Here is a 27,149-nt window from a genome sequence, read left to right on the forward strand (position 1 = left end):
ATAAATCTCCTGACCAGCATCTTCAGTATCATTCAATAGATTTTCACCAACTACATCCGAACTACTCTTTTCAAGAGCTTGCTTTGAAATACATTCAAGTATATAGCCCCAAAGATAAAATGGTGATTCAATTATTTAATGATATCAATTTTGTCAGTAATTGGACCAGAATCTAAATTAATTTATTGGGGGTGAGAAAAGGAGACGCAACCCTTCAGTGTACATTCAGATAGTTTATTAACATAATAATCAGATTTGGCTTTTTTTTAACTAGTTTTACACACAGATTTATCAATCGCCAAAAAGACTGCCAACCTGGGCCCGAGTCTGGGAATCTAGCTTTGGCTCAGGCAACATCTCTGTTGTGTATGAGTTCAGATAGCTCTGGATGGAACTGGATGGAACCAAGGACAATAATAAATTAACTATCACTTTTTTAAAGGGAGCATGTATATCTACAATACAATTGAAAACATTTGAGAAGTGGTTCAGAGCCAAATCTGGGTCAGGTATAGATGCAGTACAATCAAAGTTACCAACATAAAGGTCCCAAAAGAAGGCCTGTTCATTGAAATGTTTAAAATTCTTCTTGTTGATAAAACGAGGTTTGGATCTAGGCATCTCTATATCCCTGAAACACACAATGGGTCAGTGGTCACTAATATCCAAAGCAAATACCCCACTCCCAGCATATTTCTCTGGAATATGTGTAAATATGAGGTCAATCAAAGTCGATTTCATAGGGTCCTTTAAGTTTGGACGAGTAGGCTTTGTAATCAGCTGAGACAAATTTAGATGAGTACAAAAATCCTTTAAACAGTCAGCATCCTGCGTTCCCCGTGCAATATTAAAATCTCCAGCGATCAACACCTCTGGGGTTGTAAAAATGGCAATTAAATCAGTGAGTTTGTTTAGTACACACTTCTTGGCGGAGGGTGGACGATAGATTCCTATAACTGTTATTTTTGAAGACTTAAACTGAAGACTTAAAGGCAACAATTGAAATTGTTTAGGACTGGAGGTAGCCTTCAACAGAGACACAGAAAGAATATTATTTGTGTAAATAGCAACACCACCACCTTTGCCTTTCCTACCAGCCCTAAACACATTGTAACCATCCATAGAAACGTCAGAGTCCAGGGTTTTATCAGTTAACCAGGTTTCAGATAAAATACAAATATCAGTGTCTGCCTGAGAGGCCCAGATCTTGACATGATCGATATTAGATAATACTGTAGACTACCAATGTTAAGATGTAAGAATGTAAAACCTTTTCTGCATTTAAAATCAATACAAGTCAAATTACTTTGAGATTTCAGAACAACAGGAGATTCAAAGATTGGATTATACCTATTAGGAAAAGAAAACAAAGTAGGAATATCAATTACATTTCTCCTGTTAGCACCATTAGGCATGTCACCACGTTCAGATACAACATGTGGAACTCTCACAGTGACCAAAGAGGAGAGAGTAAAAACTGACTTAAATGTAATGCTAATATTGTCCTCACATCATACTGTGATCGGTAAGATAAAACATAAAAACAACACAAGACAATATAAGATAACACAAACCAACACAGTCACAGTGGATAACCATACGGTCACCATCGGTTAGTTAGACTGCATTTAACCCTGTCCCCAACAAAATGTGACACGACAAAAAAACTACACAACACATCTCTGTCAGGACGACAGCGTTGACTGCATAACACAGGACAGCACAACACACCAAGGCGCTCGCCACCCGATTCAATAACCAATAGTACACCGTCCACCCAGCAGATGGCAGTGTCACCTAAGGAAATAGCAGGGAACACTGCAGTGTTTGGCTGCAGAAGCGTTAAAAGAGCATCCGTCTTCTCGACTATCCCCCTAGCTAACCAACTCAATTGTCTTCTTCCTCGTACCGATATGCTTTATACATCCAGACACATGAAAAGAGATCAGGTGAATAGGGCCCATGAACCAAAACACGCTTGCATCATGAGAAGGAAGTCATGTTGGCCTTCATCCAGATACCTAGTGAAAAGTACCCTAATCTCAAATCAACCCAAAGCCCCTACCATCTTGATTATAGATGCAAGGCACTTACGGAGATCTGACAGGATTGGATAGGTGTCCGTAAACATGGCAAATATTCCACCTGGCCTATCAGAGGGCAAGATATTCTTACACCTATCAAATCCTCTCAGATCTACACAAGTACCTAGGGGGGAGACACTAGGGATTGATTTGGGATTCAGAGGTTATGATATATTGGTACACAAAATGCTAGGCTAAGAAAGCTGAATTATGAATTGATTGATTTTATTAGATGAATTAAAACCTGCTAAAAAAACATTTTTTAAAGCTCATCGTGTGCCGGCAGGCTCAGACAATATCAATGATAGGAGCATGCTGCGTACATGGACAATGAGACATAGCCGGGGGATGTAGGGGTGCTGCAGGAGCCCCTGATAAATCAAAGTTACAAAAAATCTTTGTTTCACTGAACATGCCATACAAATAAAGGCATTTTAATTTATATGAACAGTGCCTTATTCCTCCTTTCTATTTGATGATAAATTTACCCCTTTAACCAAATAGCACATTCTATCTACAAAGACCTACTGTCTACCCTACCAGTGCTGCCCCATTCCTCATGTTTTATATAAGAATATAAGATACTTCATAAAGTGAAGGTAATAATGGCACTGAGTGTACAAAACAGTAATATTGAGTTTCACCCCATTTTGCCCTCAGAACAACCTCAATTTGTCAGGGCATGGACTACAAGGTGCCAAAAGCGTTCCACAGGGATGCTGGCCCATTGTGACTCCAATGCTTCCCACAGTTGTGTCGAATTGGCTGGATGTCCTTTGGGTGGTGGACCATTCTTGATACACCCTGAAACTGTTGAGTGTGAAAAACCCAGCAGCGTTGCAGTTCTTGACACACTCAAACCGGTGAGCTTGGCACCTACTACTTTGGATTTTAAATTATACAAAATGCAGAATGTCAGCTTTAATTTGAGGGTATTTTCATCCATATTGGGTTAGCAGTTTAGAAATTACAACACTTTTTGTGCATATTCCTCACATTTTAGGGAACCAAAAGTATTGGGACAAAATCATCTATCGGTATTAAAGTAGTGAAACGTTTAGTATTTTGTCCTATATTCCTAGCACGCAATGATTACATCAAGTTTGTGACTCTACAAACTTGATAGATGCATTTGCTGTTTGTTTTGGTTGGGTTTCATATTATTTTGTGCCCAATAGAAATTAATGGTAAATATGTAGTGTAATTTTGGAGTCACAGGAATAGAATATGTTTCTACACTTCTACATTAACGTGAATGCTACCATGATTATAGATGATCCTGAATTAATCGTGAATAATGATGTTAGAGAAAGCTACAGAAGCACAAATATCATACCCCCCCCCCCCAAAAAAAAATATTGGGGTATATCACAATTCATTCAGGATTATCAGTAATCATGGTAGCATTCACATATTTTATTATTATTTACAAATAATGATTATTTGTATATTATTTCTAAAATGACACAATACATTATTTACCATTCATTTCTGGCGGGTAAGAGCGCTGGGCCAGTAACCGAAAGGAAAAAATATGTAATTCTGCCCCTGAGCAAGGCTGTCAACCCACTGTTCCCCGGGCGCCAATGGCGTGGATGTCGATTAAGGTAGCCCCCCCGCACCTCTCTGATTCAAAGGGGTTGGGTTAAATGCGAAAAACATGCATTCATGCAACTGAATGCATTCAGTTGTACAACTAACTAGGTATCCCCCTTTTCTATGTACATAAAGTGGAGTGATTTCTAAACGGCTCATCCGATATGGATGAAATTATTTGTATAATTTCAAATCCAAAGTGCTGGAGTACAGAGCCAAAACAACAACAAAATGTCACTGTCCCAATACTTTTGGAGCTCACTGTTGGTGCCAAAAGGCCTTTATTTGAAATTATGCAATACTGTACAAACAAACCAAAATGGATTTATATGCTAGAGTTTATAAAATATATCTGATATTTTTGCCCACACATAAATTAATTTAATCTGAAAGAACATTCACAGTCATGTACCAACATATTTCCTTTCACCCTTTAATTATAACTATTTTCCTTTGGGTTGTTCTACTACAGAACATGAAACCTGGATTTGAATAGAATTAAGTGGTTATAAGCAAACTGACAGTAAGTGTACAATGAAACACTGGAGACTGGGAGAGGCACAATTAACAAAGACAACAGGGGAATCACACGGAACTATAGCTATAAAGTTCAAGCATTTCAATCATCATATTTCATAAATTAAAGTTATAGCAACAACATACAATTAATATGTATCCATTGTTTTGGTGTGGTATTGTATAATTATATTGTAATAAAATAATCTCCTAAAACGATATAATAGCAAGATGACACAATGTCCTGTAGCTTGTAGACTTGATCATTTATATGACTCTCATTTTGTATTTCCCGATAAACACTCCCTGACATTCACAACTAAAAGGACAGTGATGCTAATCAAAGGTTGTCGTGACAGGGTACCACAGAGGTTCTGTTTAATGGACACTATAAAAAACTTCCTGCATAGAAAAACATCAACATGGAAAAGTACAGATGTCAATGGGACTCTAAAATCAGTTTTCCAAAACTTTGCATTGAGGCATTGACCCTTTTTTGATGTTCTTGTGAGCCACCAAACCAGGGGAGAACGACTGCCCCCTCTCATTGAAGCCACAAAGTTCAAGGCCGACCGCGATACTGCAGGCATTGTTTGCAGAAAACAGGATCTCCACTTACAGTGAATGGGAAAAGGGCAATCTTTGTGAAGACAATCATGGTACCAATAATTGCTTCTATTACACCAGATGTGTGTCCTTGAACCAATTGTTTTAAAATCACACACAGAAGAAGTTATAAGGACAAATGACCCCCACAATGAAATCGGGAAGGGGAGGGGGGACTCTGGATCTGTCTCCGTCTGTTAGTATGTTTGTTACATGCAATATCTCAAATGGCACTGGCCAGATTTGGACAAAACTTATTGAATGTAGAGATCAGTAATTTACAAAAGTACACTGATTGTCCAGATGGTGGCGCTATAACAAGCAAATTAAAATGCAATCTTTGTATGGTCACACCGCTAACCCCATTTGACCTAAAGTCATGAAATTCAGGACATAGGTCCCTCTCCTCACAAGGAAAGAATTTGCCTCAGGGTGCTATAAGGTCTGCCATGATGATTTTTCCTCAATTTAGAATTTTGTGAATAAAAAAAAAAAAACGCTACTCCTCAGGCACCGAATGACCGATCTGCACGAAACTTGATATGTGGCATCATTGGGAAAAGGTCCCTCAACGCATTCCTTTCCAGACTAGTACCTAAAACAACGCGGCCGCTATTGACCAATAAACATTCACACGGGCATGGTCTGGCACATAAATGCATTTAAATCAATTAAGGATATCCGTATTGTAACAATATTTGGTACACATGATGTTGCAAACACTGTTTAAACTCAACATATGCAAGAACAATCATACCGACTACACGGTGGCGCAATAACAGGTACATGTTTATATCTCTTGATCTGTTTGACTAAGTGATTAAATTGGGCACCCATGCTCAGGGATATGAGTCTAGCTTACCCACACGATTTATCAGACACCACTGGCCCGAGTTTGACTAAACTTGGGTGAATGATGCGTCTTGCTACATAGATCCGCAATTTCCAAAATTACACTGATTGGCCAAAGGGTGCACTGTAGTAATCAAGTGCAGAACAATGCAGAACTAAGAACAGATATAGCCCCTGGTTCACTCCAGACCTGACTGCCCTCGACCAGCACAAAAACATCCTGTGGCGGACTGCGCTAACATCGAATAGTCCCCGCGATATGCAACTGTTCAGGGAAGTCAGGAACCAATACACACAGTCAGTCAGGAAAGCTAAAGCCAACTTCTTCAGGCAGAAGTTTGCATCCTGTAGCTCCAACTCCAAAAAGTTCTGGGACACTGTGAAGTCCATGGAGAACAAGAGCACCTCCTCCCAGCTGCCCACTGCACTGAGACTAGGTAACATGGTCACCACCGATAAATCCATGATTATCGAAAACTTCAACAAGCATTTCTCAACGGCTGGCCATGCCTTCCGCCTGGCTACTCCAACCTCGGACAACAGCTCCCCCCCCCCCGCAGCTACTCGCCCAAGCCTCTCCAGGTTCTCCTTTACCCAAATCCAGATAGCAGATGTCCTGAAAGAGCTGCAAAACCTGGACCCGTACAAATCAGCTGGGCTGGACAATCTGGACCCTCTATTCCTGAAACTATCCGCCGCCATTGTCGCAACCCCTATTACCAGCCTGTTCAACCTCTCTTTCATATCGTCTGAGATCCCCAAGGATTGGAAAGCTGCCGCAGTCATCCCCCTCTTCAAAGGGGGCGACACCCTGGACCCAAACTGTTACAGACCTATATCCATCCTGCCCTGCCTATCTAAGGTCTTCGAAAGCCAAGTCAACAAACAGGTCACTGACCATCTTGAATCCCACCGTACCTTCTCCGCTGTGCAATCTGGTTTCCGAGCCGGTCACGGGTGTACCTCAGCCACGCTCAAGGTACTAAACGATATCATAACCGCCATCGATAAAAGACAGTACTGTGCAGCCGTCTTCATAGACCTTGCCAAGGCTTTCGACTCTGTCAATCACCGTATTCTTATCGGCAGACTCAGTAGCCTCGGTTTTTCGGATGACTGCCTTGCCTGGTTCACCAATTACTTTGCAGACAGAGTTCAGTGTGTCAAATCGGAGGGCATGCTGTCCGGTCCTCTGGCAGTCTCTATGGGGGTGCCACAGGGTTCAATTCTCGGGCCGACTCTTTTCTCTGTATATATCAATGATGTTTCTCATGCTGCGGGCGATTCCCTGATCCACCTCTACGCAGACGACACCATTCTATATACTTCCGGCCCGTCCTTGGACACTGTGCTATCTAACCTCCAAACGAGCTTCAATGCCATACAGCACTCCTTCCGTGGCCTCCAACTGCTCTTAAACGCTAGTAAAACCAAATGCATGCTTTTCAACCGTTCGCTGCCTGCACCCGCACGCCTGACCAGCATCACCACCCTGGATGGTTCCGACCTTGAATATGTGGACATCTATAAGTACCTAGGTGTCTGGCTAGACTCTAAACTCTCCTTCCAGACCCATATCAAACATCTCCAATCGAAAATCAAATCAAGAGTCGGCTTTCTATTCCGCAACAAAGCCTCCTTCACTCACGCCGCCAAACTTACCCTAGTAAAACTGACTATCCTACCGATCCTCGACTTCGGCGACGTCATCTACAAAATTGCTTCCAACACTCTACTCAGCAAACTGGATGCAGTTTATCACAGTGCCATCCGTTTTGTCACTAAAGCACCTTATACCACCCACCACTGCGACTTGTATGCTCTAGTCGGCTGGCCCTCGCTACATATTCGTCGCCAGACCCACTGGCTCCAGGTCATCTACAAGTCCATGCTAGGGAAAGCTCCGCCTTATCTCAGTTCACTGGTTACGATGGCAACACCCATCCGTAGCACGCGCTCCAGCAGGTGTATCTCACTGATCATCCCTAAAGCCAACACCTCATTTGGCCGCCTTTCGTTCCAGTTCTCTGCTGCCTGTGACTGGAACGAATTGCAAAAATCGCTGAAGTTGGAGACTTTTATCTCCCTCACCAACTTCAAACATCTGCTATCTGAGCAGCTAACCGATCGCTGCAGCTGTACATAGTCTATTGGTAAATAGCCCACCCATTTTCACCTACCTCATCCCCATACTGTTTTTATTTATTTATTTTTATTTTTCTGCTCTTTTGCACACCAATCTCTACCTGTACATAACCATCTGATCATTTATCACTCCAGTGTTAATCTGCATAATTGTAATTATTTGCCTACCTTCTCATGCCTTTTGCACACAATGTATATATAGACTCCCCTTTTTTCTACTGTGTTATTGACTTGTTAATTGTTTACTCCATGTGTAACTCTGTGTTGTCTGTTCACACTGCTATGCCTTATCTTGGCCAGGTCGCAGTTGCAAATGAGAACTTGTTCTCAACTAGCCTACCTGGTTAAATAAAGGTGAAATAAAATAAAAAATAAAATAAAAAGTGTACGTGCATAAGTCACACACAAAATCTCAGATACCACTTGCCCAATTTTGATGAAACTTGGGTGAATGATGAGTCTTGCCATACAGATCCATCACTTACAAAATTACACGGATTGGCCCAAGGGGGACGACTTGTTTATTGTTGCCTCGTTTTAGTTGCAAATTGCAGCCTGCAGTATCCCGGTCGGACTTTAACCTTTGACACTCAATGAGATGGGGAAGCACTGAGCTAGCCTGCAATGTCACTTCCTGGGGTAGCTCAAACTGTGTATGTTATGTATTCTATAGACGCCATCTTAACTGACTTTTTTGGCTTCAAATGGGCTATTGAGTCTTCACATAGGAATTAATGGTGTCATGGGTTTGGCTTTGTACATTCATATACAGTCTTTAAACCAAACAGCTAAAGCGTTGTTTCTAACAATCAACGTTCTTGAAATGGCCTTAACTGCAAACCAAGAGACATTTTCCTGTGTCCACAAGCCACCATTTTGAGAAAAAACTGATCATAACGTCCCACAAGATGTAAGATGGCTGCTGATGGAGAGACTTGCGAGGAGGATGTCCACGCTGTCACTTCCCCAATCAGTCAAGTATGATATGCTTGAAAAAACCTTGAAAGAACGTTTCAACCACCAGAGTACTGTGTTGACACTGAGCGCTCAGAGCTATAGTTGTCTATCCTAGTTCTCGTTCGATATGTGAGCGTGGTTGAATTTTCTGAGTTTCCCGTTTAAATATCTATGAGGTCATCACCACTCTCGTCACTCTCAACGGTCAGCTGACGCGTCCACCATTTCTTGACCTCTGACCCCGAGGAGGCTTCGTCACTCACAGGGTTCATCTTACACACCATGGACTTGACACTGGTACGACCTGGACAGAGAGAGAGAGAGAAGAGACAGTATGTGAGAATCTGTTGGCATACAGCATTGCTCCAATGTTATTTTTCTAGATTCCTAGGCTTTAGTCATGCAGATGACATGGTTCGACACACATTGACACTGGTCAGTCACATTGGTTTCGTGAGCACAGAGTTGATCTTTGTTGACACTGCACACACACACGAGCGCACATACACAAACGTGACTGACCTGCAGGTAGTCTCCACTGTCCCAGTTTCCTCTGAGGGCGTTCTGAGGAGTCCTGTCTGTATCCCCCACGGTCTGACAGGGTAGGACTCAGCAGCTGTTGGAGACCACTCAACTACAGGTAGGTAGGTGTAGAAAAGTTTTATAATACATGTATGAAACATTGTATAATTTCCTGTTATGAGCATTCACCCAAAAAATTGTACTGCGAGTTTATTACCTGGCATATGAGTACCTACTACAGACTGTACAGAAAACCTTACCATAGAAACTCTAACATCTTATCCATCTTGCTGGTGTGAGGTGTGTGTGGTTCAATTCATGTTTGTGCGTGTGTGTGTGTGTGTGTGGTTGTGTGCGCGCATGTGTGTACCTCTGGCTGTGTTGAATGGTCCTGGTTAGCGTTGATGTCCTCACTAGGCAGGGTGGTCTGTATGCTGGGGGGGTTGAGGAAGCGACTGAGCTCCTGCTGCTGGCTCTCTCTCAGGCTGTGGATGATGCTGCACGACTGCTGCTGCTTCTGTAGCAGAGAGAGAGAGAGAGTCCTCAGAGAGAGAGTCCTCAAAGGACACTATACAGCACAGAACAAACCACAAAAGCTATGGAACAGTGTATACAAACATGACTTCTGTGTATTCTGTAGGGGAAGTGACAGGGGAGTGGATCCTCACAAAACTAAACAGAACAATTGGTTCTGTCAAAATACAAAACTACACAATTGGCACAATTGGCTTCAAGCATGACTGTTGGACTTCCGGCGCCGACAGAGATGGCCGCCTCGCTTCGCGTTCCTAGGAAACTATGCAGTTTTTTGTTTTTTTACGTGTTATTTCTTACATTAGTACCCCAGGTCATCTTAGGTTTCATTACATACAGTCGAGAAGAACTACTGAATATAAGATCAGCATCAACTCACCATCAGTACTACCAAGAATATGTTTTTCGCGACGCGGATCCTGTGTTCTGCCTTACAAACAGGACAACGGAGTGGATTCCATGCAGCGACCCAAAAAAAAAACAACTCCGAAAAAGAGGGAAACGAGGCGGTCTTCTGGTCAGACTCCGGAGACGGGCACACCGTGCACCACTCCCTAGCATTCTTCTTGCCAATGTCCAGTCTCTTGACAACAAGGTTGATGAAATCCGAGCAAGGGTAGCATTCCAGAGGGACATCAGAGACTGTAACGTTCTTTGCTTCACGGAAACGTGGCTCACTGGAGAGACTCTATCCGAAGCGGTGCAGCCAATGGGTTTCTCCACGCATCGCGCAGACAGAAACAAACATCTTTCTGGTAAGAAGAGGGGCGGGGGCGTATGCCTTATGACTAACGTGACATGGTGTGATGAAAGAAACATACAGGAACTCAAATCCTTCTGTTCACCTGATTTAGAATTCCTCACAATCAAATGTAGACCGCATTATCTACCAAGAGAATTCTCTTCGATTATAATCACAGCCGTATATATCCCCCCCCCAAGTAGACACATCGATGGCTCTGAACGAACTTTATTTAACTCTTTGCAAACTGGAAACCATTCATCCGGAGGCTGCATTCATTGTAGCTGGGGATTTTAACAAGGCTAGTCTGAAAACAAGACTCCCTAAATTTTATCAGCATATCGATTGCGCAACCAGGGGTGGAAAGACCTTGGATCATTGTTACTCTAACTTCCGCGACGCATATAAGGCCCTGCCCTGCCCCCCTTTCGGAAAAGCTGACCACGACTCCATTTTGTTGATCCCTGCCTACAGACAGAAACTAAAACAAGAGGCTCCCACGCTGAGGTCTGTCCAACGCTGGTCCGACCAAGCTGACTCTTTTTCACACTCCAAGACTGCTTCCACCACGTGGACTGGGACATGTTTCGTATTGCGTCAGACAACAACATTGACGAATACGCTGATTCGGTGTGTGAGTTCATTAGAACGTGCGTTGAAGATGTCGTTCCCATAGCAACGATTAAAACATTCCCTAACCAGAAACCGTGGATTGATGGCAGCATTCGCGTGAAACTGAAAGCGCGAACCACTGCTTTTAATCAGGGCAAGGTGTCTGGTAACATGACCGAATACAAACAGTGCAGCTATTCCCTCCGCAAGGCTATCAAACAAGCTAAGCGTCAGTACAGAGACAAAGTAGAATCTCAATTCAACGGCTCAGACACAAGAGGCATGTGGCAGGGTCTACAGTCAATCACGGACTACAGGAAGAAATCCAGCCCAGTCACGGACCAGGATGTCCTGCTCCCAGGCAGACTAAATAACTTTTTTGCCCGCTTTGAGGACAATACAGTGCCACTGACACGGCCTGCAACGAAAACATGCGGTCTCTCCTTCACTGCAGCCGAGGTGAGTAAGAAATTTAAACGTGTTAACCCTCGCAAGGCTGCAGGCCCAGACGGCATCCCCAGCCGCGCCCTCAGAGCATGCGCAGACCAGCTGGCCGGTGTGTTTACGGACATATTCTATCAATCCCTATACCAGTCTGCTGTTCCCACATGCTTCAAGAGGGCCACCATTGTTCCTGTTCCCAAGAAAGCTAAGGTAACTGAGCTAAACGACTACCGCCCCGTAGCACCCACTTCCGTCATCATGAAGTGCTTTGAGAGACTAGTCAAGGACCATATCACCTCCACCCTACCTGACACCCTAGACCCACTCCAATTTGCTTACCGCCCAAATAGGTCCACAGACGATGCAATCTCAACCACACTTCACACCGCCCTAACCCATCTGGACAAGAGGAATACCTATGTGAGAATGCTGTTCATTGACTACAGCTCGGCATTCAACACCATAGTACCCACCAAGCTCTGTGCAACTGGGTACTGGACTTCCTGACGGGCCGCCCCCAGGTGGTGAGGGTAGGCAACAACATCTCCTCCCCGCTGATCCTCAACACTGGGGCCCCACAAGGGTGCGTTCTGAGCCCTCTCCTGTACTCCCTGTTCACCCACGACTGCGTGGCCACGCACGCCTCCAACTCAATCATCAAGTTTGCGGACGACACAACAGTGGTAGGCTTGATTACCAACAACGACGAGACGGCCTACAGGGAGGAGGTGAGGGCCCTCGGAGTGTGGTGTCAGGAAAATAACCTCACACTCAACGTCAACAAAACTAAGGAGATGATTGTGGACTTCAGGAAACAGCAGAGGGAACACCCCCCTATCCACATCGATGGAACAGTAGTGGAGAGGGTAGCAAGTTTTAAGTTCCTCGGCATACACATCACAGACAAACTGAATTGGTCCACTCACACAGACAGCATCGTGAAGAAGGCGCAGCAGCGCCTCTTCAACCTCAGGAGGCTGAAGAAATTCGGCTTGTCACCAAAAGTACTCACAAACTTCTACAGATGCACAATCGAGAGCATCCTGGCGGGCTGTATCACCGCCTGGTACGGCAACTGCTCCGCCCTCAACCGTAAGGCTCTCCAGAGGGTGGTGAGGTCTGCACAACGCATCACCGGGGGCAAACTACCTGCCCTCCAGGACACCTACACCACCCGATGTCACAGGAAGGCCATAAAGATCATCAAGGACATCAACCACCCGAGCCACTGCCTGTTCACCCCGCTATCATCCAGAAGGCGAGGTCAGTACAGGTGCATCAAAGCTGGGGACCGAGAGACTGAAAAACAGCTTCTATCTCAAGGCCATCAGACTGTTAAACAGCCACCACTAACATTGAGTGGCTGCTGCCAACACACTGACACTGACTCAACTCCAGCCACTTTAATAATGGGAAATGATGGGAAATGATGTAAATATATCACTAGCCACTTTAAACAATGCTACCTTATATAATGTTACTTACCCTACATTATTCACCCCAAATGCATACGTATATACTGTACTCTATATCATCGACTGTATCCTTATGTAATACATGTATCACTAGCCACTTTAACTATGCCACTTTGTTTACATACTCATCTCATATGTATATACTGTACTCAATACCATCTACTGTATCTTGCCTATGCTGCTCTGTACCATCACTCATTCATATATCCTTATGTACATATTCTTTATCCCCTTACACTGTGTACAAGACAGTAGTTTTTGGAATTGTTAGTTAGATTACTTGTTGGTTATTACTGCATTGTCGGAACTAGAAGCACAAGCATTTCGCTACACTCGCATTAACATCTGCTAACCATGTGTATGTGACAAATAAAATTTGATTTGATTTGATTTGCTGTTACTGTAGGAGATTGCAGTCACAAAACACCTTACAGCACAAAGCAGTAAGTCCACAAGAATAATCAACTCACTTGGTGTGTGTTTGCGTGTGTACAGTATATACAGTTGAAGTCGGAAGTTTACATAGACCTTGGCCAAATACATTTAAACTCAGTTTCACAATTCCTGACATTTAATCCTCGTAAAAATTCCCTGTCTTTGGTCAGTTAGGGTCACCACTTTATTTTAAGAATGTGAAATATCAGAATAATAGTAGAGAGAATTATTTATTTCAGCTTTTATTTCTTTCATCACATTCCCAGTGGGTCAGACGTTTACATAAACTTAATTAGTATTTGGTAGCATTGCCTTTAAATTGTTTAACTTGGGTCAAATGTTTTGGGTAGCCTTCCACAAGCGTCCCACAATAAGTTGGGTGAATTTTGGCCAATTCCTCCTGACAGAGCTGGTGTAACTGAGTCAGGTCTGTAGGCCTCCTTGCTTGCACACACTTTTTCAGTTCTGCCCACAAATGTTTTATAGGATGAGGTCAGGGCTTTGTGATGGCCACTACAATACCTTGACTTTGTTGTCCTTAAGCCATTTTGCCACAACTTTAGAAGTATGCTTGGGGTCATTGTCCATTTGGAAGATCCATTTGCGACCAAGCTTTAACTTATGTCTTGATATGTTGCGTCAATATATCCACATAATTTTCCTACCTCATGATGCCATCTATTTTGTGAAGTGCACCAGTTCCTCCTGCAGCAAAGCACCCCCACCACATGATGCTGCCACCCCCGTGCTTCACGGTTTGGATGGTGTTCTTCGGCTTGCAAGTCACCACCTTTTTCCTCCAAACATAACGATGGTCATTATGGCCAAACAGTTCTATTTTTGTTTCATCAGACCAGAGGACCTTTCTCCAAAAAAGTATGATCTTTGTCCCCATGTGCAGTTGTAAACTGTAGTCTGGCTATTTTATGGCGGTTTTGGAGCAGTGGCTTCTTCCTTGCTGAGCGGCCATTCAGGTTATGTGGATATAGGACTTGTTTTACTGTGGATATAGATACTTTTGTACCTGTTACCTCCAGCATCTTCACAAGGTCCTTTGCTGTTGTTCTGGGATTGATTTGCACTTTTTGCACCAATGTATGTTCATCTCTAGGAGACAGAACACGTCTCCTTCCTGAGCGGTATGACGGCTGGAAATTGCTCCCAAGGATGAACCGAACTTGTGGAGGTCTACAATGTATTTCTGATGTCTTGGCTGATTTCCTTTGATTTTCCCATGATGTCAAGCAGAGAGGTTCTGAGTTTGAAGGTAGGCCTTGAAATACTTCCACAGGTACACCTCCAATTGACTCAAATGATGTCAATTAGCCTATCAGAAGCTGCTGAAGCCATGACATAATTTTCTGGAATTTTCCAAGCTGTTTAAAGGCACAGTCAACTTAGTATATGTAAACTTCTGACCTACTGGAATTGTGATACAGTGAATTATAAGTAAAATAATCTGTCTGTAAACAATTGTTGGAAAAATTATAATATATACTGTATATACACAGTACGAGTCAAAATGTTGGACACACCTACTCATTCCAGGGTTTCTCTTAATTTGTACTATTTTCTGCATTGTAGAATAATAGTGAAGACATTAAAATAATGAAATAACACATATGGAATCATATAGTAACCAAAAAAGTGTCACTACATGATCCACCACCCAAAGCACATCCAGCCAACTTGACAACTGTGGAAAGCATTGGAGTCAACATGGGCCAGCATCCCTGAGGAATGCCTGGACAAATTGATGCTGTGCTTAAGGCAAAAGGGGGGGGGGGGGGGGGGGGGGGGGGTAAGTCAATAAAGTATGGTGTTCTTAATGTTTGGATCTCTTACAGCACGGATGCGTTTGAGGCACTTCTTGAGCCACATGCGTATGGTCTGCTTGGCCACCTCTTCTTCTATGGTGTACTCCAGCTGCTCTCTAGCCAGCAGCTCCTCCAGCTGTAGAGACTTCCTGATATCCACTGAACGGTATGACAACATACTGCAGAAACACAGGAGGACATGGAAGAGAAAGAATGGTAGAAGAATGAATAGATGAGCACTCTATACGTAACTGTGGGCTAAAATACATCCTAATAAACGACAACTATATAATGTTTTACAATAACTAAATAGGTCTACAGAACAATATGAAAACACACTGTGGGAAACAATACAGCCCCCTCCCCCACACACAAAAAAAAACTATATTAGTATTAAGCATGTGTGTTTAGTGTGCACGTTGTGGAAAGTGTGTCTATGTGTGTGTGCTATTGTCACCTGAGCACGTCGTGGAAGGTGACGTCCCCTCCGTTGTGCAGCCTCTCCATCTCATAGCACATGTGTTTGAACAGCAGCTTGTCCTTATCCAGGTCTACCTCTAGCCTGCCCCTCAGCAGACGCAGCAGGAACTTCACCCGCGATGTTGGGATCACTCCCTGAGAGAGAGTGGATAAAGGTCACCCCACCTGTCCAGACTTTTCTTTCCCTCCCTCCATCCCTCCAGCTCTTCTCCACTTCCAACCCTTGCGTCTCCACATGGTTTCTTCCCTATCATAACAGTTGGTTTCTCCCGCTCTCTCTGTATCTCTCCTTTCTCTCACTCTCCCTCCATCCATCGCTCCAACTCGTCTCCACTTCCAACCCTTGCGTCTCCACATGGTTTCTTCCATATCATATCAGTTGGTTTCTCCCGCTCTCTCTGTATCTCTCCTTTCTCTCACTCTCCTATCCATCCATCTCTCCAGCTTTCCTCCACTTCCAAACCTTACCTCCCCACAAGGTTCCCTCCTTCTCTCTCTCACCTCTCTCTTGTCATCCACATTGTTCCAGATAATCTGAAAGTGTCGGAGGTCGTTGTAGCTCAGTAGCTGGTCCTCCTCAGTGGAGTAGAAGAGAGAGAAGTTCTCCACAATGATGGCTGCAAAACACACACATATCTGGGGTTATCTCACATGTCTGAACATTTGTAGTATACTTACATGCAGCAGATATGTCTGGGACACAACAATGACATCTCATGCAAGAGTTATATACATCTAGAATTTGCTACCATACTGACTTTTACGCCTTAAAAACTGAAGATGGCTCCAATTATGTTTAATGATTTATCACCTTTGTTACAGGATCTGGCTTATCCATTTATATTTCGAAGTTGGATGCTAGCACATTAGCACGTGGGGCGCACACACTGGTGTCAACTCGTTATTCAGTATATATTATACCTGTTCTGGTTGGTCATCTCGTTAGTGGAAAGATGCTTTACCTTGCTGGCCCAGGTGCTATTTAAGAGTGGCTGGTTCAGTGCTCCAGTGGTCTTGAGAAACGTGGAGGGTTAACACCTTTAGTTGGCTCTCCAAATGTGATTTCCTAGACCAACAATCCTTTATCAGATCTTCCCTGTTTTTGTTTTGTTCCACTTTTTGGTTTGCTTCTAAGTTTGGTGTGTTTTTTTCTTTTGTTTGTCTCTTTTTGGGCAAATTTAGTCCCATTTGCTGCTAGTACACTTTCAGTGGACACCCCCATGAGTGTCTTTCAGAACCTCTCTTAAAACCACACCTGTTTCATTTTGGTTATTGTCAGTGACCCTTTGTTAGTTTTCTTTCTGGGGAACAACACCTTTCATGGCATATTCTCCAACTAGCATTGGAGAGGTCGAAGAACCATTCATGGGCTTCGCTAACGGCACCTGCAATTAGATGTTTTAGCCTTCAGTAAATGGATTGTGAATGATTGGTGACAGGTGAAATGTTATACATAGTCATTTCCCTACAACACTAACAGCATCAAGCACTGTAGGCATCTAAGGGACAAGTTGCTCTAACAGACACAGTCCATAAAATCACAACAATATAAACTTTTGTTATTGACCAAATACTTATTTTCCACCATAATTTGCAAATAAATTCATAAAAAATCCTATAATGTGATTTTCTGGATTCTTTTTAAAATTTTGTCTGTCATAGTTGAAGTGTACCTATGATGAAAATGACAGGCCTCTCTCATCTTTTTAAGTGGGAGAACCTGCACAATTGGTGGCTGACTAAATACTTTTTTTGTCCCACTCTATATGCCAGATCATATTCAGAGGGAGATGGAGTTGATGTTGGCTCACTTCCTAAACACCCCTGACATTAATTTAGACTGTGCCACTGTCCACACACACACACACACACACACACACACACACACACACACACACACACACACACACACACACACGTGGACCCAGATTTCAGCATGGCAAGGTTTGATGATGAGGTCAGTAATAACAGTGCTAAACTGTCATGGGGAGAGATTAAACTGTTTATTGTGCTTTATGAGACAGTCACACACATCTCGTACCACAGGAAATGAAATATGGGCCTGAACGATGATACAGGAAATTGTCCTTTGCATGAGTGGCTTACGCACACGCATGCACGCTCGCACACGCACGCTCGCACACACACCCCATTTGGAAAGGCTTTATTCAAAGTCAAGCTTATATGATTAGGGCACACACACACTTACCCACGAGGAGGTTAAGCATGATGTAAGCAATGATGACATAGAAGGAGCAAAAGTAGATGAGTGCCCCTGCGTAGTTCCCACAGTCCGTCTCCCAGTAGCGATGCTTATCGGGGGTACAGAACGGAGGCTGCACCTGAGGAGGGGAACATCCCAAACACAGTGTTATCAACATGAGGCTCCATACTACAACGTGAACCCATCAGAAAGAATTGAAATATATTTAATTATCTAACTATGCTGGGGCCAACGTTATGAAAATGTATGCACGCAAGTCGCTTTGGATAACACTGTCTGCTAAATGGCATATATTGTTATATTTACTGAGCAAAAATATAAACGCAACATGTAAAGTGTTGGTCTCATGAGCTGGAATAAAAGATAACCGAACTTATACCCACAAAAACCTTATTTCACTCAACTTTTGTTCACAAATTTATTTACATCTCTGTCAGTGAGCACTTCTCATTTGACAAGATAATCCATCCACCTGACAAGTGTTGCATATCAACAAGCATGATCATTACACAAGTGCACCTTGTGCCGTGGACAATAAAACGCCACTCTAAAATGTGCAGTTTTGTCACAAAACACATCGTCTGAGACCAGCCACCCGGACAGCTGATGAAACTGTGGGTTTGTACAACCAAAGAATTTCTGCGCAAACTGTCATAAACCTTCTCCGGGAAGCTCATCTGCATGCTCGTCGTCCTCAACAGGGTCTTGACTTGACATGCAGTTCAGCGTCATAAAACAAACTTCAGTGGGCTAATGCTCACCTTTAATGTCTACTGGCACGCCGGAGAAGTGTGCTCTTCATGTACACTACAGTTAAAAAATTTGGGGTCGATGTCCTTGTTTTTTTTTTATTAAGAAAAGCACATTTTTGTCCATTAAAATAACATCAAATTGATCAGAAATACAGTGTGGATGTCAAGTTCTGACCATCGTTCGCGTGTGTTTTCCTTGTTTTAGTGTTGGTCAGGACGTGAGCTGGGTGGGCATTCTATGTTGTGTGTCTGGTTTGTCTATTTCTATGTTTGGCCTGATATGGTTCTCAATCAGAGGCAGGTGTTAGTCATTGTCTCTGATTGGGAACCATATTTAGGTAGCCTGTTTTGTGTTGGGTTTTGTGGGTGATTGTTCCTGTCTCTGTGTTTGCACCAGATAGGACTGTTTAGGTTTTCACACATTTATTGTTTTGTTAGTTATTTCATGTATAGTTCCTTTATTAAAGAACATGAATAACCACCACGCTGCATTTTGGTCCGCCTCTCCTTCACCACAGGAAAACCCTTACAGTGGACCTTGTTAATGTTGTAAATGACTATTGTAGCTGGAAACCATCACTCCTGTGTTCCAATGGCACATTGTGTTAGCTGATCCAAGTTTATAATTTTAAAAGGATAATTCATCATTAGAAAACCCTTTTGCAATTATGTTAGCTCAGCTGAAAATTGTTGTCCTGATTAAAGAAGCAATAAAACTATTCTTGTTCTGAGAAATGAAAGCTATTACATGCAAGCAATTGCCAAGAAACTGAAGATCTTGTACAACACTGTGTATTACTCCCTTCACAGAACAGCGGGGACTGGGAGACTAGTCAGGATTGAGGGAAAGATGAACGGAGCAAAGTAAGGAGAGACCTTTAATGAAAACCTGCTTTAGAGCGCTCAGGACTTCAGACTGGGGTGAAGGTTCACCTTCCAAATGGACAAGGACTCTAAGCACACAGCCAAGACAACACAGTAGTGGCTTAGGGACAAGTCTCCGAATGTCCTTGAGTGGCCCAGCCAGAGCCCGGACTTGAACCAGATCGAACATCTCTGGAGAGACCTGAAAATAGCTGCAGCGACCTTCCCCATCCAACCTGACAGAGCTTGAGACGGTCTGCCGAGAAGAATGGGAGAAATTCCCCAAATACAGGTGTGCCAAGCTTGTCAGCGTCATACCCTAGAAGACTTGAGGCCGTAATCGCTGCCGAAGGTACTGAAGGTTCAAGTACTGCGTAAAAGGGTCTGAATTCTTATGTAAATGTGGTATTTCAGTTTTGTATTTTTTATCAATTAGCAAACATTTCTAAAACCTGTTTCTGGTTTGTCATCATGGGGCATTGTGCGTAGATTGATGAGAATTGATTTTTAAAATCAAATTTAGAATAAGGCTGTAACGTATCAACATGTGGAAAAAGTCAAGGGGCCTGAATGCTTTCCGAATGCACTGTATATAAAATTTAAAATATTACATGACATTACATTTCATAACAAATAAGTGTGTTCCTTCAGGCCACCATTCTACTACCACATATCTACAATCCAAAATCCATGTGTACGTGTGTGTAGAGTGCGTGTCTTATCATGTGTATGTGTGTCTCTTTACAGTCTCCACTGGTCCATAAGGTGTATTTTATCTGTTTTTTTTATCTGATTCATCAGTAACCCGATGTGGAATAGAGTTCCATGTAGTCATGGCTCTATGTAGTACTGTGGAATAGAGTTCCATGTAGTCATGGCTCTATGTAGTACTGTGGAATAGAGTTCCATGTAGTCATGGCTCTATGTAGTAGTGTGGAATAGAGTTCCATGTAGTCATGGCTCTATGTAGTACTGTGGAATAGAGTTCCATGTAGTCATGGCTCTATGTAGTAGTGTGGAATAGAGTTCCATGTAGTCATGGCTCTATGTAGTACTGTGGAATAGAGTTCCATGTAGTCATGGCTCTATGTAGTAGTGTGGAATAGAGTTCCATGTAGTCATGGCTCTATGTAGTAGTGTGGAATAGAGTTCCATGTAGTCATGGCTCTATGTAGTAGTGTGGAATAGAGTTCCATGTAGTCATGGCTCTATGTAGTAGTGTGGAATAGAGTTCCATGTAGTCATGGCTCTATGTAGTAGTGTGGAATAGAGTTCCATGTAGTCATGGCTCTATGTAGTACTGTGGAATAGAGTTCCATGTAGTCATGGCTCTATGTGGTACTGTGGAATAGAGTTCCATGTAGTCATGGCTCTATGTAGTAGTGTGGAATAGAGTTCCATGTAGTCATGGCTCTATGTAGTAGTGTGGAATAGAGTTCCATGTAGTCATGGCTCTATGTAGTACTGTGGAATAGAGTTCCATGTAGTCATGGCTCTATGTAGTAGTGTGGAATAGATTTCCATGTAGTCATGGCTCTATGTAGTAGTGTGGAATAGAGTTCCATGTAGTCATGGCTCTATGTAGTAGTGTGGAATAGAGTTCCATGTAGTCATGGCTCTATGTAGTACTGTGGAATAGAGTTCCATGTAGTCATGGCTCTATGTGGTACTGTGGAATAGAGTTCCATGTAGTCATGGCTCTATGTAGTAGTGTGGAATAGAGTTCCATGTAGTCATGGCTCTATGTAGTAGTGTGGAATAGAGTTCCATGTAGTCATGGCTCTATGTAGTAGTGTGGAATAGAGTTCCATGTAGTCATGGCTCTATGTAGTACTGTGGAATAGAGTTCCATGTAGTCATGGCTCTATGTGGTACTGTGGAATAGAGTTCCATGTAGTCATGGCCCTATGTAGTACTGTGGAATAGAGTTCCATGTAGTCATGGCTCTATGTAGTACTGTGGAATAGAGTTCCATGTAGTCATGGCTCTATGTGGTACTGTGGAATAGAGTTCCATGTAGTCGTGGCTCTATGTAGTAGTGTGGAATAGAGTTCCATGTAGTCATGGCTCTATGTAGTAGTGTGGAATAGAGTTCCATGTAGTCATGGCTCTATGTAGTAGTGTGGAATAGAGTTCCATGTAGTCATGGCTCTATGTAGTACTGTGGAATAGAGTTCCATGTAGTCATGGCTCTATGTAGTAGTGTGGAATAGATTTCCATGTAGTCATGGCTCTATGTAGTAGTGTGGAATAGAGTTCCATGTAGTCATGGCTCTATGTAGTAGTGTGGAATAGAGTTCCATGTAGTCATGGCTCTATGTAGTACTGTGGAATAGAGTTCCATGTAGTCATGGCTCTATGTGGTACTGTGGAATAGAGTTCCATGTAGTCATGGCTCTATGTAGTAGTGTGGAATAGAGTTCCATGTAGTCATGGCTCTATGTAGTAGTGTGGAATAGAGTTCCATGTAGTCATGGCTCTATGTAGTAGTGTGGAATAGAGTTCCATGTAGTCATGGCTCTATGTAGTACTGTGGAATAGAGTTCCATGTAGTCATGGCTCTATGTGGTACTGTGGAATAGAGTTCCATGTAGTCATGGCCCTATGTAGTACTGTGGAATAGAGTTCCATGTAGTCATGGCTCTATGTAGTACTGTGGAATAGAGTTCCATGTAGTCATGGCTCTATGTGGTACTGTGGAATAGAGTTCCATGTAGTCGTGGCTCTATGTAGTAGTGTGGAATAGAGTTCCATGTAGTTGTGGCTCTATGTAGTAGTGTGGAATAGAGTTCCATGTAGTCGTGGCTCTATGTAGTAGTGTGGAATAGAGTTCTATGTAGTCGTGGCTCTATGTAGTAGTGTGGAATAGAGTTCCATGTAGTCGTGGCTCTATGTAGTAGTGTGGAATAGAGTTCCATGTAGTCATGGCTCTATGTAGTAGTGTGGAATAGAGTTCCATGTAGTCATGGCTCTATGTAGTAGTGTGGAATAGAGTTCCATGTAGTCATGGCTCTATGTAGTAGTGTGGAATAGAGTTCCATGTAGTCATGGCTCTATGTAGTACTGTGGAATAGAGTTCCATGTAGTCATGGCTCTATGTAGTACTGTGGAATAGAGTTCCATGTAGTCATGGCTCTATGTGGTACTGTGGAATAGAGTTCCATGTAGTCATGGCTCTATGTAGTAGTGTGGAATAGAGTTCCATGTAGTCATGGCTCTATGTAGTAGTGTGGAATAGAGTTCCATGTAGTCATGGCTCTATGTAGTAGTGTGGAATAGAGTTCCATGTAGTCATGGCTCTATGTAGTACTGTGGAATAGAGTTCCATGTAGTCATGGCTCTATGTGGTACTGTGGAATAGAGTTCCATGTAGTCATGGCTCTATGTAGTACTGTGGAATAGAGTTCCATGTAGTCATGGCTCTATGTAGTACTGTGGAATAGAGTTCCATGTAGTCATGGCTCTATGTGGTACTGTGGAATAGAGTTCCATGTAGTCGTGGCTCTATGTAGTAGTGTGGAATAGAGTTCCATGTAGTCGTGGCTCTATGTAGTAGTGTGGAATAGAGTTCCATGTAGTCGTGGCTCTATGTAGTAGTGTGGAATAGAGTTCTATGTAGTCGTAGCTCTATGTAGTAGTGTGGAATAGAGTTCCATGTAGTCGTGGCTCTATGTAGTAGTGTGGAATAGAGTTCCATGTAGTCATGGCTCTATGTAGTAGTGTGGAATAGAGTTCCATGTAGTCATGGCTCTATGTAGTAGTGTGGAGTAGAGTTCCATGTAGTCGTGGCTCTATGTAGTAGTGTGGAATAGAGTTCCATGTAGTCATGGCTCTATGTAGTAGTGTGCGCCTTCCATAGTCTTTTCTGGACATGGGGACTGTGAAGAGACCTCTGGTGACATGTCTTGTAGGGTATGCATGGGTGTCTGAGCTGGGTGCTAGTAGTTTAAACAGACAGCTCAGTGCATTCAGCATGTTAACACTTCATACAAAAACAAGTAGTGATGAAGTCAATCTCTCCTGACAATCTCGCCAGCCATGCTGCCCTGTTCTGAGCCAATTGTTGTTTTCAGAGGTCCCTCTTTGTGCCATCTGACCACACAACTGAAGAGTAGTCCAGGTGAGACAAACCTAGACAAAACTAGGGCCTGTAGCTCCTGCCTTGGGGATATTGCTGTTAAAAAGGCAGAGCAGCACGTTTTAAGGTACAACTTCTCACCACCTTAGCTCCTGTTGTGTCAAACATTTTTGACGATGACAGTTTAAAATCCAGGGTTACTCCAAGCAGTTTAGTCACCTCAACTTGCTCAATTTCCACATCATTTATTACAGGATTAAGTTGTGGTTTAGTGTATAGTGAATGATTTGTCCCAAATACAATGCTTTTAGTCTTTGAAATGTTTAGGACTACCTTATTCCTTGCCACCCATTCTGAAACTAACTGCAGCTCTTTGTTAAGTGTTGCAGTCTTTTCAGTTGCTGTAGTAGCCAACATGTAAAGTGTTGAGTCATCCGCATACATAGACACACTGGCTTTACTCAAAGCCAGTGGCATGTCATTAGATTGAAAAAAGTAAGGGGCATAGACAGCTGCCCCAGGGGAACTCCTGATTCTACCTGGATAATGTTGGAGAGGCTTCCATTAAAGAACACCCTCTGTGTCCTGTTAGACAGGTAACTGTTTATCCACAATATATTGAACATGGCGTCAATGTAAACCGAGAATTGTGGATATAAATATGCATATTATTGAACAAAACATACATGTATTGTGTAACATGATGTCATATGAGTGTCATCTGATGGAGATTATCAAAGTTTAGTGATTCATTTTATCTCTAATTCTGCGTTTGTGACTATCTTTCTCTGGGAAAAATGGCTGTGTGTTTTTTTTTGATTCGGTGGTGATCTAACAAATATATGTTGTGTTTTTGCTGTAAAACATTTAAAAAAATCGGACATGATGGGTAGATTAACAAGATGTTTATCTTTCATTTGCTGTATTGGACTTGTTAATGTGTGAAAGTTACATATTTAAAAAAATATATTATAGAATTCCGCTGCCTATTCAACGGAATGTTGTCGAGGGTTTCCGCTGCGCTAGATAGGTTAACTAAATCAGAGGACTGCCCATGAGCACAGTTATGGTCTGGCGTCCTGGGACAGGCCCCTTTCTGCTCTTCCGAATAAAACCCCCACCTTGAGAATTACTCAACAGACCATGTTTCTCTCAATTACGAGAGGACTAAGGTTGAGACCAGCTTACCTCGAATAACGATAGGGCCAAGGTTTGAGTGGAGACCATAAACTTGAGTATAAGCTAAGGTTTGAGTAGATGGCTGAATCTTTTAACCATAACACGTGGTTAAACTCAGACTATCGACACCGACAGAATAAGAACAAGTCTTTGATATTAATTACTAGTTTGCAGCTAGGAATTCGGTATCATTGAACGCGAAGACCGAGAACCGCCGAAACATCTATTCTATGACGACATGAATGAATGTCACTCTGAACTATCCATTCTAACCAAGAGAGAGAGCGCGGACAAACTCTCCAACAGAAACAAACTTTTCAACAGAGATCCCGACGACACACTGAGCGTAAATATATGCATTGATTGCAATTATTCCCGAATGAGTGAGCGTTCATGTGCAAAGGATTAGCATTTCAATTGTTATAATTATCAACTGTGTGTTGTCTTATCTCAGTCGACCCCCACATCCCTTTTGTACACCAAGCCGCGATGCCGGTTTATCCCACTAGGGAAACTCCGCTATCATTTCCTTGTAACTATCCATTGTTTGTGTGATGCATTTCAGTGAATTACTTAGTTAGTAAAAAAATGAATTTAAGACAATTGATGTATGAATGACTCATAGTGAGGACTGGGTTCGTGCAGATAACCAACAATTTACGACGTTTGGAATGAGACTAACGTGAGGTAAAGAATACGTCATTAATCAAAAGACAAAGTGATCAGATATTAACATATCTGAAAGTTATATTAGGAATATTATAACTTTGTAATCTGAATATATTCCTTGGTGCCCTGACTTCCTAGTTAATTAGTTACGTGATTAAGTATTCTTTACATCAATAACATAGTTGTTGATGTATGACCTCTTATACATTATATTAGGCCCTGCCTCTGGAACTTTGTTTTTTCTAGATAGCTACTATATTTTGATCACTACATCCGATAGAAATTTCTGCAGCATTAGTAAAGATGTGATCAATACTTGGTGATTATTTCATTCCCGTGCTGTTTGTAACTACCCTGGTAGGTTGATTGATAACCTGAACCAGGTTGCAGGCACTGGCTACAGTTTAAAGCTTTTTCTTGAATGGGCAGCTTGATGAAAGCCAGTCAATATCTAAATCACCCCCCACAAATATATTTCTCTGATATCACATACATTATCAAGCATTTCACACATGTTATCAAGATACTGACTATTAGCACTTGGTGGTCTATAGCAGATCCCTGCAAGAATGGTCTTTAGGTGATGCATATTAGCCATATTACAATATTTAACATGAGATCCCCTCTGAGCTTTACAGGAATATGGCTCTGGATATAAACAGCAACACCTCCACCATTGGCATTTCTGTCTTTTCTGTAGATGTTATAACCATGTATTGGTATCACTGTATCAAAGGTATAATCTAAGTGAGTTTCAGAGATCAAATATGAATGTAATCTGTTACTAGCAAGTTATTGACTTCATGAACCTTGTTTCTTAAGCTACATATGTTAACCAGGGCAATTGTTTTTCATTTTTCTTGGATGCTTGATTGTTTGCATTGCTTTACTGGGAAGCATAGCAGAAGTAGACATGCTCATGTTATTTATGTTAGTGCAGGGTGAGATGCACACAGTGGACTTCCTACTAGGGCACACTGCCTCAGTGCTAAGAGTATAACTCTGGTTTATAGGCACCTGATTACTGCATGCAGGATCAGCAGAGGCATTCATGGCAGTTAGAAAAATCAAATACAATTTTATTTGTCACATGCACCGAATACAACAGTGAAATGCTAACTTACAATGCCTTAACCAACAATGCAGTTTTAAGAAAAATAAGTGTTAAGTAAAAAAAAGAGAAGTAAAAAATAAAAATGATTTAAGAGCAGTAGTAAAATAATATTTGCGAGGCTATATACAGGGGGTACTGGTAGAGAATCAATGTGCGGGGCACAGGCTAGTTGAGGTAATTGAGGCAATATGTACATGTAGGTAGAGTTAAAGTGACTATGCATAGATAATAAACAGAAAGTAGCATCAGCGTAATATAGGAGGGGGGGGGGGATTAACGCAAATAGTCTGGGTAGCCATTTGACTAGCTGTTCAGGATTCTTATGGCTCGGGGGTAGAAGCTTTTAAGAAGCCTTTTGGACCTAGACTTGTCGCTCCAGTACCGCTTGCTGTGTGGTAGCAGAGCGAACAGTCTATGACTAGGGTGACTGAAGTCTTTGACAATTTTTAGGG

At 42.4% G+C, this 27,149-nt stretch overlaps 1 protein-coding gene across 6 annotated transcripts in view; it reads right to left on the bottom strand.

Annotated features, from left to right (window-relative positions):
• Positions 1-8,186: 8,186 nt before the first annotated feature.
• nalcn (sodium leak channel, non-selective) overlaps positions 8,187-27,149 on the bottom strand; it is a 295,191-nt gene continuing 276,228 nt past the window's right edge. For 5 of the 6 annotated variants that reach the window (XM_036958513.1, XM_036958511.1, XM_036958509.1 and 2 more), the window contains 7 exons: positions 18,027-18,159; positions 16,319-16,434; positions 15,795-15,952; positions 15,366-15,516; positions 9,649-9,795; positions 9,279-9,390; positions 8,187-9,060 (listed from right to left, as the gene is read on the bottom strand). In XM_036958513.1, the coding sequence (XP_036814408.1) occupies positions 8,918-9,060; positions 9,279-9,390; positions 9,649-9,795; positions 15,366-15,516; positions 15,795-15,952; positions 16,319-16,434; positions 18,027-18,159 (960 nt within the window). In that variant the 3' untranslated portion in view covers positions 8,187-8,917. The remainder of the gene's footprint in view (positions 9,061-9,278; positions 9,391-9,648; positions 9,796-15,365; positions 15,517-15,794; positions 15,953-16,318; positions 16,435-18,026; positions 18,160-27,149) is intronic. The other variant, XM_036958512.1, reaches the window with a different exon arrangement.

This window comes from Oncorhynchus mykiss, chromosome 22 (assembly GCF_013265735.2).
Source record: "Oncorhynchus mykiss isolate Arlee chromosome 22, USDA_OmykA_1.1, whole genome shotgun sequence".
NCBI classification, from domain to species: Eukaryota; Metazoa; Chordata; class Actinopteri; order Salmoniformes; family Salmonidae; genus Oncorhynchus; species Oncorhynchus mykiss.